The sequence below is a fragment of the Rhamphochromis sp. 'chilingali' genome, assembly GCF_963969265.1.
Source record: "Rhamphochromis sp. 'chilingali' genome assembly, chromosome: 13".
In the NCBI taxonomy this organism is placed as follows: domain Eukaryota; kingdom Metazoa; phylum Chordata; class Actinopteri; order Cichliformes; family Cichlidae; genus Rhamphochromis; species Rhamphochromis sp. 'chilingali'.
In genome coordinates, this window is record NC_137940.1 from 29,381,605 (window position 1) to 29,399,540 (window position 17,936).

The following is a 17,936-nucleotide window of genomic DNA, read 5'->3' on the forward strand; positions in this document are numbered from 1 at the left end:
CAAATGACAACGCCCCTAAATTTGAAGAAGACAGTTATCAGGTTAGTGTACTGGAGAATTCTCCAGTTGGAAGTATTGTTATTCATCTTAATGCGACAGATTTAGATGAAGGCTTAAATTCAGAAATAGTATATTCATATAGTCTGTATACATCGGAAAAAACACAGGAAACCTTTAATCTAAACCCTACGACAGGTGAGATCACTGTAAAGGGGGTGTTAAATTATGAAGATTTCAGGATTTATGATATGGAAGTTATAGCAACCGATAAAGGGGTTGGTGCATTATCAGGCCAATGTAAAATTAAGATTATTGTAGAAGACATGAATGATAATCATCCACAAATTTCTATCAAGTCTTTTCAAACTCCAGTCACTGAAAACATTGAATTGGACACAGTGATAGCTGTAGTTAGTGTCAGTGATAAAGATTCAGGTGATAATGGAATAGTTGATCTTCATATTCCAGATAATATGCCATTCAAACTAAGGGAGTCCTCTGATAACTATTTTGAATTACTAGTGTCGGAGCCTTTAGACCGTGAGAAGGTGTCAGAATATGACATCACTTTCACTGTGACAGACAGAGGCTCTCCTGCTTTATCTGACAATGAAACTATGACTTTAGAGCTGCTGGATGTTAATGATAATGTCCCACAGTTCCCGCAGTCGTTTTATACTATACGTGTCATGGAGAATAACGCACCTGGGGCCTTGCTCAGCTCACTCACTGCCTTTGACCCCGACCTCCATGAAAACCAGTATCTAGTTTATTTCATAATAGAGAAGGAGATAGCCAACACATCCATGTCTATGCTGTTCTCCATCAATCCAGAGAACGGTAATCTTTATGCACTCAAAACCTTTGATTATGAGATTGAGAAGGAGTTTCTGTTCCACATCGAGGCCAGAGACTCTGGATCTCCTCCTCTCAGCAGTAACGTGACCGTCCACATCATTATCGTGGACCAGAATGACAATGCTCCTGTTATTGTGTCACCGTGGCGTGCACACGGCTCTGTGGTAGAGGAAAAGATCCCCAGATCCACTGATAAAGGATCCCTGATTGCCAAGGTGATAGCGTTAGATACAGACTCTGTGCACAACTCTCGGATCACCTACCAGTTTCTACAGGTGACTGACGCCACCTTGTTTAGTCTGGACCAATACAATGGAGAGATCCGGACTATGAGGATGTTCAGTTACAGAGATCCACGCCACCAGAGACTTGTTGTTGTAGCCAAGGACAACGGAGAGCCTGCTCTCTCTGCTACAGTCACCATCAAGCTGACCACAATGGAGACTGCTGTTAAAGCCTACTCTGACATGACTGAGGAGCCTCTGGAATATGACATCTTCTCAGACATCAACCTGTATTTGGTCATCGGTCTGGGCTCGGTGTCATTTCTGCTGCTCATCACTATATTGGTCACCATCGTGATCAAGTGTCAGAAACCCAAGCCCAGCAAAGCAGCTCCTCCCTCCAGGAACAGTGTGATCAGTGAGAGGAACTCCACCATCGCAGACTCCACTCTGGTCTCCAACGATGCCTACTGGTACAGTCTGTTTCTAGCAGAGACCAGGAAAGGAAAGCTGGTGGTTAGACAACCTCTGCCAAAGGGCTCCAGGTACATTGTGTCCAGCATACCGAGAGGGACAGGACTGACAGACACTAGTGACTCAGCAGCTTCTACTCTACAGGTATGGAGAAGCAACGAGTGAAATTTTTACACTTACCAGTTCTGTGGTTTTACTGCTGTTTCTCTGCTTAATCAACACCGTTAACACAGTGTATCCATTATTTTTTAAAACCACTCAACCAAATACCAATAAGAAAACAAATTATGTGTTTATTAATCAAATTAATTATCTTGCTGTGCTTTTGTTGGCATCTAGTAACTGCAGTTGAATGCTACAAACGATCTATATTTTAGGTAAATTAGGAGGACAGCTGTAGGAGCAACGACACTAATAACTATAACAACTACATTTGTAAAGCATATCAGCGTTATACTTTCGAAGTCGGTTAATTCAAGTGAGAGATAACACAACGCGTCGCTCTTTACCACAAAAAAAAAATCAGGTCCACGTGACGTCACCATCCAGATAACTGAGGAAAGTAACAGAACCTCCATTTTTACATGGTTCTTTCTTCTAGCAGCCCGAGGTCATAGTATATAACCTCTTTGTTGATATTCATAGAGGTGTGCTTTCTTGGAACCGAGACATCGATTTTGCCAATCCAGAGGCGTTTTATTTGTGAACGAGACGAACTAATAATCATGGATTTTAAATTATGTCATCGCTCTGGGGTGAGGTACGTGTCGATGCTCATTTTTTTCTGTGTGGCCGTCTCCGTTATATCTGCTGTTACACACTACTCAATCCCCGAAGAGATGGAACAAGGTTCCGTGGTCGCTAATCTAGCATTGGATTTGGGTCTGGACGCAAAATCACTGGGTAGACGCAACATGAGACTGGATGTCATCGCCAATAAGCGATATCTTGAAATCAATAAAGACACAGGAGAGTTATTTGTTTCTGAAAAGATTGACCGCGAATACATATGTAACAGCAAGAATCCATCGTGTTTTCTTAAAATGGATGTGACGATCGAAAATCCAATTCGTCTGTTCAACATTGAGGTTGAAATAATGGACATCAATGACAATGCGCCTTTTTTTCGTAGAGACACGATGCATTTAGATATATCCGAATCGACCTCGCCAGGGGAGCGCTTTTCCCTACCTAATGCTGTGGATCCCGATTTTGGTTCAAATTCAGTAAAAAATTACCATCTTAGTAAAAATCAACACTTTGCGCTTGAAATTCAGACCGGGAGAGATGGTTCAAAGTTTGCAGACCTGATTATGAAAACATCTTTAGACAGGGAGAAGCAGGCTGTTCATAATCTAATACTCACTGCTGTGGACGGTGGAGTCCCCACCCGCACAGGTACAGCCAGCATCATTGTTCGAGTGCTTGATGTCAACGACAACGCCCCTTCTTTTGAAAAAGAAAAATATGTCGTAGATGTGATGGAAAACTCTCCAATTGGCAGTCTAGTAATTAAACTTAATGCCACTGATTTAGATGAAGGATCCAATTCTGAGATTGTTTATTCATACAGTTTGTATACATCAGAAAGGACCCAAAATATGTTTAACCTCAATCCAGAAAATGGTGAGATCAGAGTCAAAGAGATGATAAATTATGAAGATTTAAAACTTTATGAAATGGAAATTATAGCCAGTGATAAGGGACCTAACTCAGTATCTGGACAGTGTAAACTTACAATACAGGTGACAGATATGAATGATAATCACCCAGAAATATCAATTAAATCATTTCAGAGTCCAATAAAAGAAGACACACCCACAGACACAGTGATAGCTGTAGTTAGTGTCAGTGATAAAGATTCAGGTGATAATGGAATAGTTGATCTTCATATTCCAGATAATATGCCTTTCAAACTGAGGGAGTCCTCTGATAACTATTTTGAATTAGTAGTGTCGGAGCCATTAGACCGTGAGAAGGTGCCGGAATATGACATCACTTTCACTGTGACAGACAGAGGCTCTCCTCCTTTATCTGACAATGAAACTATGACTTTAGAGCTGCTGGATGTTAATGACAATGTTCCACAGTTCCCCCAGTCATTTTATACTATACGTGTCATGGAGAATAACGCACCTGGGGCCTTGCTCAGCTCACTCACTGCCTTTGACCCCGACCTCCATGAAAACCAGTATCTAGTTTATTTCATAATAGAGAAGGAGATATCCAACACTTCCATGTCCATGCTGTTCTCCATCAATCCAGAGAACGGTAATCTTTACGCACTCAAAACCTTTGATTATGAGATTGAGAAGGAGTTTCTGTTCCACATCGAGGCCAGAGACTCTGGATCTCCTCCTCTCAGCAGTAACGTGACCGTCCACATCATTATTGTGGACCAGAACGACAATGCTCCTGTTATTGTGTCACCGTGGCGTGCACACGGCTCTGTGGTGGAGGAAAAGATCCCCAGATCCACTGATAAAGGATCCCTGATTGCCAAGGTGATAGCCTTAGATACAGACTCTGTGCACAACTCTCGGATCACCTACCAGTTTCTACAGGTGACTGACGCCACCTTGTTCAGTCTGGACCAATACAATGGAGAGATCCGGACTATGAGGATGTTCAGTTACAGAGATCCACGCCACCAGAGACTTGTTGTTGTTGCCAAGGACAATGGAGAGCCTGCTCTCTCTGCTACAGTCACCATCAGCCTGACCACAATGGAGACTGCTGTTAAAGCCTACTCTGACATGACTGAGGAGCCTCTGGAATATGACATCTTCTCAGACATCAACCTGTATTTGGTCATCGGTCTGGGCTCGGTGTCATTTCTGCTGCTCATCACCATATTGGTCACCATCGTGATCAAGTGTCAGAAACCCAAGCCCAGCAAAGCAGCTCCTCCCTCCAGGAACAGTGTGATCAGTGAGAGGAACTCCACCATCGCAGACTCCACTCTGGTCTCCAACGATGCCTACTGGTACAGTCTGTTTCTAGCAGAGACCAGGAAAGGAAAGCTGGTGGTTAGACAACCTCTGCCAAAGGGCTCCAGGTACATTGTGTCCAGCATACCGAGAGGGACAGGACTGACAGACACTAGTGACTCAGCAGCTTCTACTCTGCAGGTATGATAAAAAAAAGTCACTTAAAGACACCTTCAGCACATATATATATAAATCTTTTGTTGCACTTTTATGAAATATAGGCATAAAGGAACATGTTGAACAGAAAATTTCAGAATTTTTTTTCTTTTTCTAAAACTTTGAAATGTTAAAACCCCAGTTATGTCTCCCTTTTAGCACCCAAAGGTGCATCTATTGTGTATAGAAAAACTTCCAAAACTTCCAGCTTCAAATTTTAGAAATTTGCACTGAGACATACTGTCTTCATTCTGATTCTGGTCAAAGCTGTCATTTAGATATACGTTGAGCATTATCAAATTTATTTTTATTAAGAGTTGATATTTATAACCTTCACATTTTTTGGATAATACTTAAATATGGATGGATAATAATAATTTCTCGAAATTTAACTAAATGAATTCCAGAGGCCCATCACTTACACCAGAAAGTCATATTAAATTGTTTGGATTGCATTTTTCAGAAGTCGCTGATTGAAAGCCTAATGCAGAGTCATTTGTTGTGTCTTTATGTTTTACATGATGCAATTTAGCCTATGTTTAAATAAAATTATATATCATTATAAGAAACACGAAGAATAAAAACTACAATGAGAAAACAGAATAAACAGGAAGTATATTTGGAGTATGAAATTCAAATCTTAAAGCAGGCAAAAATATAATTGAAGTATTTCATAACATTATTGTTTTTTGTTTTTAATAAAAAATAAAGTTCTAGTTTGTTACGACTCGGAAAAATTCTCTAAATACTGTTGATGGCGCTGCTCTTCAGTAAAACCTAATCTCATGTGACGTCATAATTCTCACGATACTTCATTGTAGGCGTTGTATATGGCATATTTACACCAGGCTCGGAAGACAGCGGCATAAAGATATTTTCTCCAGAAATTACCGTATTGCCTTTCGTCAGAGATTTGAGGATTGCTTCACCTTGTCTGAACATAGAAGAAATTAAAAGATTTTAAATACGCATTCTTTTCCTCAATGGCTCACCGTAATCTCAAGTGTTCCCGAAGATGGTATGTCTCAGTATTTCTTTTTCTTTTTCCCATCATGAATCCGGTATCGACAGTCACCCATTATTCGGTTCCCGAAGAAATGGACGAAGGTTCTCTTGTTGCGAATTTAGCAACAGATTTGGGATTAGATACAAGAAGTCTGAGTAATAGAAAAATCCGCGTTGACGTTGTAGGCAATAAAAAATATCTTGACATCAAAAAAGACACAGGAGAGCTCTTTATTCTGGAAAGGATAGACAGAGAGTTTTTATGTCCTCTAAAGACCACCACGTCTTGCTTTCTTAAATTAGACGCTTCCGTTGAGAACCCAGTGCGAATGTTTAACATTGAAGTGGAAATCGTGGACATTAATGACAACGCTCCACATTTTCGGAGGGGGACGATGCATTTGGACATTTCTGAATCAAGTCCAGTGGGGGAGAGATTCTCACTGAACAATGCTGCAGACCCAGATGTTGGAACAAATTCTGTGAAAAATTACCATCTGAGCTCAAGTGAACATTTCTCAGTTGAAATTCAGACCGGGAGAGACGGGACAAAGTTTGCAGACTTGATTTTAAAAAAACCTTTAGACAGGGAGAAGCAGGCTGTTCATAATCTAATTCTTACTGCTGTGGACGGTGGAGTCCCCACCCGCACAGGTACAGCCAGCATCATTGTTCGCGTGCTTGATGTCAACGACAACGCCCCTTCTTTTGAAAAAGCAAAATATGTCGTAGATGTGATGGAAAACTCTCCAATTGGCAGTCTAGTAATTAAACTGAATGCCACTGATTTAGATGAAGGATCCAATTCTGAGATTGTTTATTCATACAGTTTGTATACATCAGAAAGGACCCAAAAGATGTTTAACCTCAATCCAGAAAATGGTGAGATCAGAGTCAAAGAGATGATAAATTATGAAGATTTAAAACTTTATGAAATGGAAATTATAGCCAGTGATAAGGGCCCTAACTCAGTATCTGGACAGTGTAAACTTACAATACAGGTGACAGATATGAATGATAATCACCCAGAAATATCAATTAAATCATTTCAAAGCCCAATAAAAGAAGACACACCCACAGACACAGTGATAGCTGTAGTTAGTGTCAGTGATAAAGATTCAGGTGATAATGGAATAGTTGATCTTCATATTCCAGATAATATGCCTTTCAAACTGAGGGAGTCCTCTGATAACTATTATGAATTAGTAGTGTCGGAGCCATTAGACCGTGAGAAGGTGCCAGAATATGACATCACTTTCACTGTGACAGACAGAGGCTCTCCTCCTTTATCTGACAATGAAACTATGACTTTAGAGTTGCTGGATGTTAATGACAATGTCCCACAGTTCCCCCAGTCATTTTATACTATACGTGTCATGGAGAATAACGCACCTGGGGCCTTGCTCAGCTCACTCACTGCCTTTGACCCCGACCTCCATGAAAACCAGTATCTAGTTTATTTCATAATAGAGAAGGAGATAGCTAACACCTCCATGTCCATGCTGTTCTCCATCAATCCAGAGAACGGTAATCTTTACGCACTCAAAACCTTTGATTATGAGATTGAGAAGGAGTTTCTGTTCCACATCGAGGCCAGAGACTCTGGCTCTCCTCCTCTCAGCAGTAACGTGACCGTCCACATCATTATTGTGGACCAGAACGACAATGCTCCGGTTATTGTGTCTCCTTGGCGTGCACACGGCTCTGTGGTGGAGGAAAAGATCCCCAGATCCACTGATAAAGGATCCCTGATTGCCAAGGTGATAGCGTTAGACACAGACTCTGTGCACAACTCTCGGATCACCTACCAGTTTCTACAGGTGACTGACGCCACCTTGTTCAGTCTGGACCAATACAATGGAGAGATCCGGACTATGAGGATGTTCAGTTACAGAGATCCACGCCACCAGAGACTTGTTGTTGTTGCCAAGGACAATGGAGAGCCTGCTCTCTCTGCTACAGTCACCATCAAGCTGACCACAATGGAGACTGCTGTTAAAGCCTACTCTGACATGACTGAGGAGCCTCTGGAATATGACATCTTCTCAGACATCAACCTGTATTTGGTCATCGGTCTGGGCTCGGTGTCATTTCTGCTGCTCATCACCATATTGGTCACCATCGTGATCAAGTGTCAGAAACCCAAGCCCAGCAAAGCAGCTCCTCCCTCCAGGAACAGTGTGATCAGTGAGAGGAACTCCACCATCGCAGACTCCACTCTGGTCTCCAACGATGCCTACTGGTACAGTCTGTTTCTAGCAGAGACCAGGAAAGGAAAGCTGGTGGTTAGACAGCCTCTGCCAAAGGGCTCCAGGTACATTGTGTCCAGCATACCGAGAGGGACAGGGCTGACAGACACTAGTGACTCAGCAGCTTCTACTCTGCAGGTATGGGAAACGTTTACATTCAGCATTTATTTATACTGATGTACTTTGTCAATGTCCACCCCTCCGCTTACAAGTGATCAGTGTTGGACTGAATCATTAATTCAGCTTTGGAATTTGAATCCATCCCAGTCCAGTCAGTTTACTTAAATCTACCGACCTCTATTTTTTTTTTTTTAAATATCTATATTTGGTATTTGGGTCAATAAGCAAATCAGAGTTTCTCTCCATCATCATTAGTGTGGTCAAAGGAATAACTTTGTTAATCTGACTAGATATCTACTAAAGGAATATTTATTGGGAAGAAAGAAAAATATTGTTCAACTGTACATTTTGTGTGTACAGTTTTTTTTTTAAAGAATTACACCCAAAACATGTAACAAAGGAAGATGAGAGATTAACAGTATACAAAGGTTGCCTAAAAAGAAAAATTAGACATGTTTTGAGGAAATTAAATGTGTCATAAATATGATATTTACATTTTGTTTAAATACTTGAAATATTCTGACCATATAGCAACACACCTAATGGTGAAACCTTTCCACTATGATTTTTGGGAGGAAACTTCTACACAGTATAAATGCAGAACCACAGAGACTTACAAATGAGCCTATGTGAGAACTGAGTTTTTAAGTAGGCTGTGCCAATAGAGGCAAGGTCCAAAACTCAGTAGAAACACTGCAAATAGAGTGCATAAAACCACAGACAGTAACATGCCCCCCCCCCCCCCCCCCAAAAAAAAAGAAAAGATAAGAAAATATTACATAGTCAGTTCAAGCGTTCAAATAAATATGTTAATAATCGAGCATGCACAAACATTTAAGAACGAAAGCCTTCATATATACACGCACTGAAACTGTACATAAACTACAAAAATACAGACATGCTTGGTGTGTTTGTTTAGTTTTGTTGACTGGTCTGATCACTAACTGGCACTTACTTTTCTGTACTTGGCTGAAATTATTCTTATTGTTATTGTTGTTATTGTTGTTATTATTATTATTATTATTATTATTATTATTATTATTATTATTATTATTAATATCTTAACTCTTTCCATTGTCTCTTTGAGTGCACACTATATCGAGTAGCTTGCCTAAATTTTATGTGTAAAGTAGCAGGCAGGCATTGTGTACCTTGCCAATAGCGAGAGCAAACAGTCTTTAGGTGAGTGTGACAAAGACCCGGGTGATGCATACAGTTTATTAAATCGCAATAAAGTTTTATGGCACAAAACATGTAATATAATTTTAGCGCCGTTTCAAAAATAGATGTGTCTTGCAATTAAACCGGCCTTTATATCATTCCTTAGGCATTGAAAACAGACAGAAAAGACGGGAAAATCGGTAGCACATCATAACAGAGTAACTGCCATTCGCAATGCGCAGTGATACATTTGATGTCATTACTTGTCCAGTACTGTTTCATGCATCAGCACAGGAAACCTCGCACTCCGCCAGACAAACGGGATACTGTGTTACAAACTCGCTGTTTTCCTCATGATAATTGCGTAATAAAGAAAAAAGTGCATGAAGAAATGAAAAGATGCCGAAAACTGGGAAGTACTTCGTGTGCATTCACTAATTCACGTCCCAGTTCGCATCAGCAACTTCTTAAACGGGAATTGAGACGCCCTGATTCTGTTGTTATTTAATAAAAACAACTATTTTATTTTTATGTTTTTTTTTATTGAAAAAGTTGCGCAATTGTTTCCGTCGCTGTTTTGCAGAAAAACACACCCATTAGTGAGGTCATCGATTTCACGTAAATTTATTGGAGGAAGGAGAATAGGTGGTCCCATTTAAAATGTACGTCATTCGTGAGGAAGAAACATTTTCTCTGATGTTGTCCGTTTCGTGTGTTTAGTCAACAAGAGGACGATTTACCTGCGTTTCCGCACATTTCAAGGTGTTTCAGAGTTACGGAAGCTTCACGATGATGCACCATCTCAAACAGTCATGCGGGACAGGGTACGTTTCCCTGATTTTCTTTCTTTCTGCTATCGTGAATACTGCGTCTTCAATCACCCATTATTCTATTCCTGAAGAAATGGAGGAAGGTTCTGTTGTTGCAAATCTAGCAACCGACCTGAGGTTAGATGTGAAGACGCTGAATGAAAGAAAAATGCGCGTGGATGTAGTAGCTAACAAAAAATACCTCGACATTAACAAGGTAACGGGGGAGCTGTACATTTTAGAAAGGATTGACCGTGAGTTTTTCTGTCCATCGAAGACAACATCATACTGCGTTCTTAAATTAGACGCTACTATCGAGAATCCTGTGCGGATGTTTAATATTGAGGTGGAAATAACGGACATTAATGACAACGCTCCACATTTTCGGAGGGGGACGATGCATTTGGACATTTCTGAATCAAGTCCAGTGGGGGAGAGATTCTCACTGAACAATGCTGCAGACCCAGATGTTGGAACAAATTCTGTGAAAAATTACCATCTGAGCTCAAGTGAACATTTCTCAGTTGAAATTCAGACCGGGAGAGACGGGACAAAGTTTGCAGACTTGATTTTAAAAAAACCTTTAGACAGGGAGAAGCAGGCTGTTCATAATCTAATACTTACTGCTGTGGACGGTGGAGTCCCCACCCGCACAGGTACAGCCAGCATCATTGTTCGCGTGCTTGATGTCAACGACAACGCCCCTTCTTTTGAAAAAGCAAAATATGTCGTAGATGTGATGGAAAACTCTCCAATTGGCAGTCTAGTAATTAAACTGAATGCCACTGATTTAGATGAAGGATCCAATTCTGAGATTGTTTATTCATACAGTTTGTATACATCAGAAAGGACCCAAAAGATGTTTAACCTCAATCCAGAAAATGGTGAGATCAGAGTCAAAGAGATGATAAATTATGAAGATTTAAAACTGTATGAAATGGAAATTATAGCCAGTGATAAGGGCCCTAACTCAGTATCTGGACAGTGTAAACTTACAATACAGGTGACAGATATGAATGATAATCACCCAGAAATATCAATTAAATCATTTCAAAGCCCAATAAAAGAAGACACACCCACAGACACAGTGATAGCTGTAGTTAGTGTCAGTGATAAAGATTCAGGTGATAATGGAATAGTTGATCTACGTATTCCAGATAATATGCCTTTCAAACTGAGGGAGTCCTCTGATAACTATTATGAATTAGTAGTGTCGGAGCCATTAGACCGTGAGAAGGTGCCAGAATATGACATCACTTTCACGGTGACAGACAGAGGCTCTCCTCCTTTATCTGACAATGAAACTATGACTTTAGAGCTGCTGGATGTTAATGACAATGTCCCACAGTTCCCCCAGTCATTTTATACTATACGTGTCATGGAGAATAACGCACCTGGGGCCTTGCTCAGCTCACTCACTGCCTTTGACCCCGACCTCCATGAAAACCAGTATCTAGTTTATTTCATAATAGAGAAGGAGATAGCTAACACCTCCATGTCCATGCTGTTCTCCATCAATCCAGAGAACGGTAATCTTTACGCACTCAAAACCTTTGATTATGAGATTGAGAAGGAGTTTCTGTTCCACATCGAGGCCAGAGACTCTGGCTCTCCTCCTCTCAGCAGTAACGTGACAGTACACATCATTATTGTGGACCAGAACGACAATGCTCCAGTTATTGTGTCTCCGTGGCGTGCACACGGCTCTGTGGTGGAGGAAAAGATCCCCAGATCCACTGATAAAGGATCCCTGATTGCAAAGGTGATAGCCTTAGATACAGACTCTGTGCACAACTCTCGGATCACCTACCAGTTTCTACAGGTGACTGACGCCACCTTGTTTAGTCTGGACCAATACAATGGAGAGATCCGGACTATGAGGATGTTCAGTTACAGAGATCCACGCCACCAGAGACTTGTTGTTGTTGCCAAGGACAATGGAGAGCCTGCTCTCTCTGCTACAGTCACCATCAAGCTGACCACAATGGAGACTGCTGTTAAAGCCTACTCTGACATGACTGAGGAGCCTCTGGAATATGACATCTTCTCAGACATCAACCTGTATTTAGTCATCGGTCTGGGCTTGGTGTCATTTCTGCTGCTCATCACCATATTGGTCACCATCGTGATCAAGTGTCAGAAACCCAAGCCCAGCAAAGCAGCTCCTCCCTCCAGGAACAGTGTGATCAGTGAGAGGAACTCCACCATCGCAGACTCCACTCTGGTCTCCAATGATGCCTACTGGTACAGTCTGTTTCTAGCAGAGACCAGGAAAGGAAAGCTGGTGGTTAGACAGCCTCTGCCAAAAGGCTCCAGGTACATTGTGTCCAGCATACCGAGAGGGACAGGACTGACAGACACTAGTGACTCAGCAGCTTCTACTCTGCAGGTATAGGTCCTCAATGTTTTTTGCATTTTTTAAAAAACTCTTTTTAAAAAAGGATACCTACTACTTATTACAATTTCTTGTTTAACAAACTCCAAAGTGAAAAAAAAAAAGTAAACCTTTAATCGCTGGTACACACTTGCAATATCTGCAATGGAAATGTTTTTCTCTTTGCATGAGAGACATTACAACCTTTAGAAAATGAGTACAGATTAAAAAATGCCAACAATAATGTTTCACATGTGTGAAACCCAAATATGTTTTTGCTCTGGTGTCAATGTGTTTAGTTTTATGTTAACTGGCACATGAGCAAAGGTACACAAGTCAAATAAGATTTATTTTAAAACAAACAGGAGAAATGCATTTTGAGATCAGACAGGAGTGTGACTTTCTTTGCAGGTTTTCAAAGAGTTATATCGTCCTTACTATTTTGTTTTGTTTGTTTGTTTTTTGCTGTTGATGACATGACCTTTCAACATGAAGAAGATACAGAATATGAGATTGCTGGTCATCAGAACAACTTCAAACTTAAGTCTGCACTATGTTTGCAGGAAACTATGACATTAGGGTAGGCAGTTCATCTCCAGTAGTTGAGATGAACAGGTTTTGAGAGAAGAAACAGAAATCTCTTAATTTATTGGTTAGAATAAACAACTTAAATATGATACAATTTTGCCATTATTCTATGTCATATCTGTCTGTCTTTCTTTCTTGGTAAGTATGGTACTCTAAATGTAAAACTGTGTTGTGACCTACTTCTGTAGCACACATTGTAACAGTATTCCCTTCTAAGGTTCACACTAACCACGCTTATTCTGTGCTATTTATAAGTCATAACATTCAGTTTATAGTGCCAACTCTGTGATCACTGGATTCATACACACATACACAAAGAATCCTTCTGTGCTTGTATTGACCTGACCACTGAATTGCTTTTTTTTTCTCCCCACTCTAAAGTACCCTAAATGAAGGAAGTCCGCTCTGCAGTTGGAGGTATGCAGAAGTCTCACTCCCCCACCCTGGATAACTTTTCTATTAATTATTACAGAACTATTGTTTCAATTGTTTTTCTGTTTGTTTTGTTCTCGGTGGATGTTAGTATTATTCAGTGTCTTGTATTTCATTTTCTTTGAGGAGGAGATGGTTTTTTTTTTTTGTTTTTTTTTAGATCACTTGACTTACTTAACATTACATGCATTTTGCCACTTTTGTGTCAGCTTTAATGCTTACGGTCTCATCCATTAGGCCTAATGAAAGCTTCTTATACAGTCTAACCAGCACAGTGATTAACAGCATGCTAATATATTTGAGTACTATGTTTTCTCCCTTAATACTTTTATATTATTTTGGTGCATAAAACATTACTATCATGACCTTTATTGACCTCAGACAATAAAAAAGATTAAACAAAAATAATCGTAATGGCTTACAGTCTTGCTTACATTTCAGCGAATACAGTCATCCAAATTAAGTAGTATTAAATTAGTATTCCTGTCATAGTCATTGCTTTTGGTGAACAAAGTGACAATCATGTTGAGAAACTAAACAAAACAAAAGAAACCGAAGCAAAGCAAAACAAAACAAACAAACAAAAAAACCCTTCACTTCAGTCAACACTGTTGTCATTTGCTGGCTTAGGTTCTGGCCTTTGCTGTTACAGGTTTTCTCAGTTGCTTTGGTAGATTTCTCAAAACATTTTCAACACTCTCTGCATTGAAGATTAATTACCAAGAGCAGCACATGCATGCAGCAAACAAACAAACAAAAAACAAACAAACCCTACCGTGAAGAGGCTGTAACTCACTCAAAACTGAAAATTAACTTCACGAGCTAGCAAAAATACCTCTGATATCAACATGAAAAGTGTGAACCAGGGATATTTTGACCGAAGACAGTGATTGTTATTTCGAATTTCCTCACTTCTAGTCTTTTCCTCCAATTCTTTTCACTTTGTATCAAAGTGAAAATTCTGTGTTTGTAATGAACCACTTACATTTCCATGTAGTGTGAGGGTTTTTCCTATGCTTCTCTATGTTTTTTCCTGCAATTGTCACAATATAAACTATACTAAATGGGGGAAAAAAACCAAAAAAACCTCTGGCCCCAGGTTTTCATACTTCACATATTTTTCTGACAGCTCAGCTCCGTTTTTTTTTTTTTTTTAAATTTTAAGTTTAAGGTTTCATACTTGTAACATATACTATAATAGAGTTTAAGATTAAAAACTATTCCATGGAGAAAAAGAATAATTTATATTGATGACAAGGACAAATACAACCCATGAGCATTCAAATTGTCTAGACCTGCTGAAAGATTTACAAATTTAAAGAATAATGAAAAATTTTCCTTATGCTGTGGATGAGCAACACAGTGCTGTGAATGATTCTGTATATTGTTTTGACAGCATTAACTCTAATTCAGGAACTGAGCCTAAGCAACTGAGAAAAACTGAAATATATGCCAAGAAAAAAATGCCCTTAATTGAATCACTATGTTCTCAAAAAGAATGGTGTGTGTGTGTGCATGTCTGTTCATCCCCTAATGATCCATCACTTATATATTAGGACTATTTCCTGTTTTTGAATGTTTGTAAGTGAAATTGGGCTGTGCTGTTAAACCGGTGATTCTACTAAATGTTTCTGACTTCACAGAATGACACGTTTGAACATGAATGACACAATGTCTGTTGTAGACTGAATTGTGACCTAAATCTTTGTGCAGGAGACGCGTAAAGAGAAACCGGTCACCCAGTTACCTAGCAACCACTCTCCTTCACATAATTTTGCAGCATGGTATTCATAGATCTGCCTCCTCCCCACTACATGTTCAAGGATCCGCCCAATCCCTCAACCCAGTCTGTCCTCTGCTTGAAGCCCCGTATAAGCGACAGACGTCGGCTGCATGAGATGTGTCAGTTTGCCCAGTCCCAAGTGCTCTTGTTCTTTTTTTGAAATTTGTCTAATTTTCATCTCGTTGGCAGGCATCCACAACCAGCAGCAGCAGTTCCACATAAGACCCCCATCCACCTGCAGCGTACAGGATTAACACTGACAAGAATGGCTTCACAGAGGAAAGAAGAAACCTCTAACCATACACCCCCCTCCAGGTCTGTCCTGCTGAGTCTGTAAAAACATGGCCCAGAGCTTTATCTTTGAACCCATGAAAAGCCAGTCAACAATGCATCCCTGTCCATTCAGTATGCATGATAAGACAGCATGGTTTCAACCACACTTCAACTGTCATATGTTAAAAAGAAAATTTCAAGAGGAGATGCAATGAAATGGACTATCTGAAAAACTGTGCCAGTGGATATTAAAAGAAGCCACATCAAAGAGTAAAAAGGTGGACATTGAAATGTTGAAATGCCTTGAAAATACACACACTCTCTCTCTCTCTCTCTCGCTCTCTTCAAAAAAATGAAACACATAAGATATCATATTTTTAACTGCTCTGCTTTGTCTTGGTCTACTACAGCTTTGTTGTATGATAAATAGGGTAACTAAGGTGAAATAGCACAATTAACTAAACATCAGAAAAGCATCAACCTACAGTTTTAATGTATGAAATAAGAGAAAATCAGTATTTTGTAAATGTGGTAACTTTGAGTACTTTTATGTTTTGTACTTGACTTTGTGCTTTATATGTGAACTAGGCCTGAAGATACTGTATGACTTAGAGCAGCGGTCCCCAACCTTTTTTGCGCCACGGACCGGTTTATGCCCGACAATATTTTCATGGACCGGCCTTTAAGGTGTCGCGGATAAATACAACAAAATAAAACTAGTACCGGTACCGAAAAAAAGAAAATTTATTCATAACACACGTAAAAGACCAAGGAAAACCGAGTAAACGATAAAAACGATAACAAAATAACGCTGAAAACCGATAAAAACCCTGAAAACTATACATTTCACACCTGAGCCTCAACTCTCGCGGCCTGGTACCAAACGACTCACGGACCGGTACCGGTCCGAGGCCCGGGGGTTGGGGACTGCTGACTTAGAGTGCTGAGAGATAAGATCAATAAGTGTACAGAACAGAAAAGATCAAGGCCTTTAGCCATTATGCCTTTAAGTTGTTTTTGCATGGAAGAATTCAAGTACTTTTGACAGCTTTTGTTATTTTATTATATTAAGCAACATTTTTGCAGTTAAGTCTCACTGTTTCACTTGATTTTTCCGAACAATATGGAGCGATTTTAATGGGACAATAATGGCAGTAAATCAGTATAACACCTTTTAATCATGATGTCCTGAGAGGTTTAGAAGATGTCAAACAAAATCTATAAAACAGCACAATGACATTGCTTTGGACTCAGAAAACGATTTAATCAAAGCCTAAATTAAAATGTGCAATGTCGCTTATTATTTATTTTATGTGCTCCTCTAGAATGAGGCTTGGATTTTAAATGCAACACAAGTGAATACAGTGAGCCTTTAGCACTCTGTACGGTATATGCACCACAAACATGAACATGTACAGTCACCTGTCAATGTCTAGATCCAAGTTCTGGCTGTTCCTTCATTTTGATGTCTTCTGCAGTGTTTAAAACCGAAGAACCAAACATGTTCGTTTAATCCTTACACTTCAGAAACAATGTTGTTATGGTTGATTTCACTCAATGAAAGCTGTTCTAATGTTTATCACTGACTAACTGTATGTATATGGATATGCATATGCAGCACCTTATCTAGGATACAGATATAATTCATATATACAGTATCTCATTTGTATGTATCTATGAATATGCCTTTCATTTTCAGTACCAGTGCTTTTGCAACTTTTAATGTGAAAAAAGTGGAACTCCTGTGCCATAAGATTTATGACTCCAACTAGTATGTTTAGCACAGCTCATAAAGCATTACTTTTAAGAAGCTCAAATATCTTAAAAACATATGCAGTAAGGGCCTTTGTACAGTGGTACTTTTATGGTGCAATATATGGTAATTTGTGTAATGTGTGATCTGTGGTTTGGTCTGTAAGATTCATTAAATACTAAACAGAATAAACTAAAAGGCATTTAGTACTCATTTTAGATAGCTGGATTATTTAATAATTGTTTCAAATGTAATACATTTTAAGCAATACTTGTCTAACCATCTAAATGGATAGTATCGAGAGTGAGAGAGACACACTCGTCTATTATAATAAAATGCATTAAAATGCCAAAGTTCAAGTTCCTGTCCCATCTTTGTAAACTTGTCAACCAACTCAGTCAAGTTTCTCTACAGTAGAACCTGCTTGTATTAATGTATTAATACTTATTGAATTGACTGTATTAATTTCAGACTTATTTACCTTATTAAGATATTTGCTCTTTCACATTTTATTTTACCATTCTATTAAATTCATTATATATTTGTTGCTTTTTTACTTCTTTAAAAAGAAAAATCTGTGGCGTATTAAGACAGGTTTAGAAACAAAAACCCATATTTTCACAAGACAATGTGGGAGGATATTCTACAGATAAGTTTTGCAGTCATTCTTTCACTGTCTCGTTTTCT

General features: G+C 39.4%; 2 protein-coding genes across 3 annotated transcripts; both read left to right on the forward strand.

Annotated features, from left to right (window-relative positions):
- The first annotated feature begins 2,274 nt into the window (after positions 1-2,274).
- On the forward strand, positions 2,275-17,553 carry LOC308408524 (protocadherin beta-15-like). 2 transcript variants are annotated; one of them, XM_080900839.1, is made up of 3 exons: positions 2,275-4,687; positions 7,024-8,094; positions 15,413-17,553. In XM_080900839.1, exons 1-3 carry the CDS (start codon positions 2,282-2,284, stop codon positions 15,443-15,445), a joined length of 3,510 nt encoding a protein of 1,169 aa, XP_080756965.1. In that variant the 5' UTR covers positions 2,275-2,281; the 3' UTR covers positions 15,446-17,553. The 2 variants fall into 2 exon arrangements, 1 of the variants encoding a protein (XP_080756965.1); XR_013973795.1 differs by lacking the exons at positions 2,275-4,687; positions 7,024-8,094 and adding an exon at positions 12,453-13,425.
- LOC308408503 (protocadherin alpha-C2-like) lies at positions 8,101-12,441 on the forward strand (the record flags this gene model as incomplete). Its single annotated transcript, XM_080900816.1, has 1 exon — positions 8,101-12,441. The coding sequence occupies exon 1, from the start codon at positions 10,027-10,029 to the stop codon at positions 12,439-12,441; it is 2,415 nt and encodes an 804-aa protein (XP_080756942.1). The 5' UTR covers positions 8,101-10,026.
- Positions 17,554-17,936: the final 383 nt, after the last annotated feature.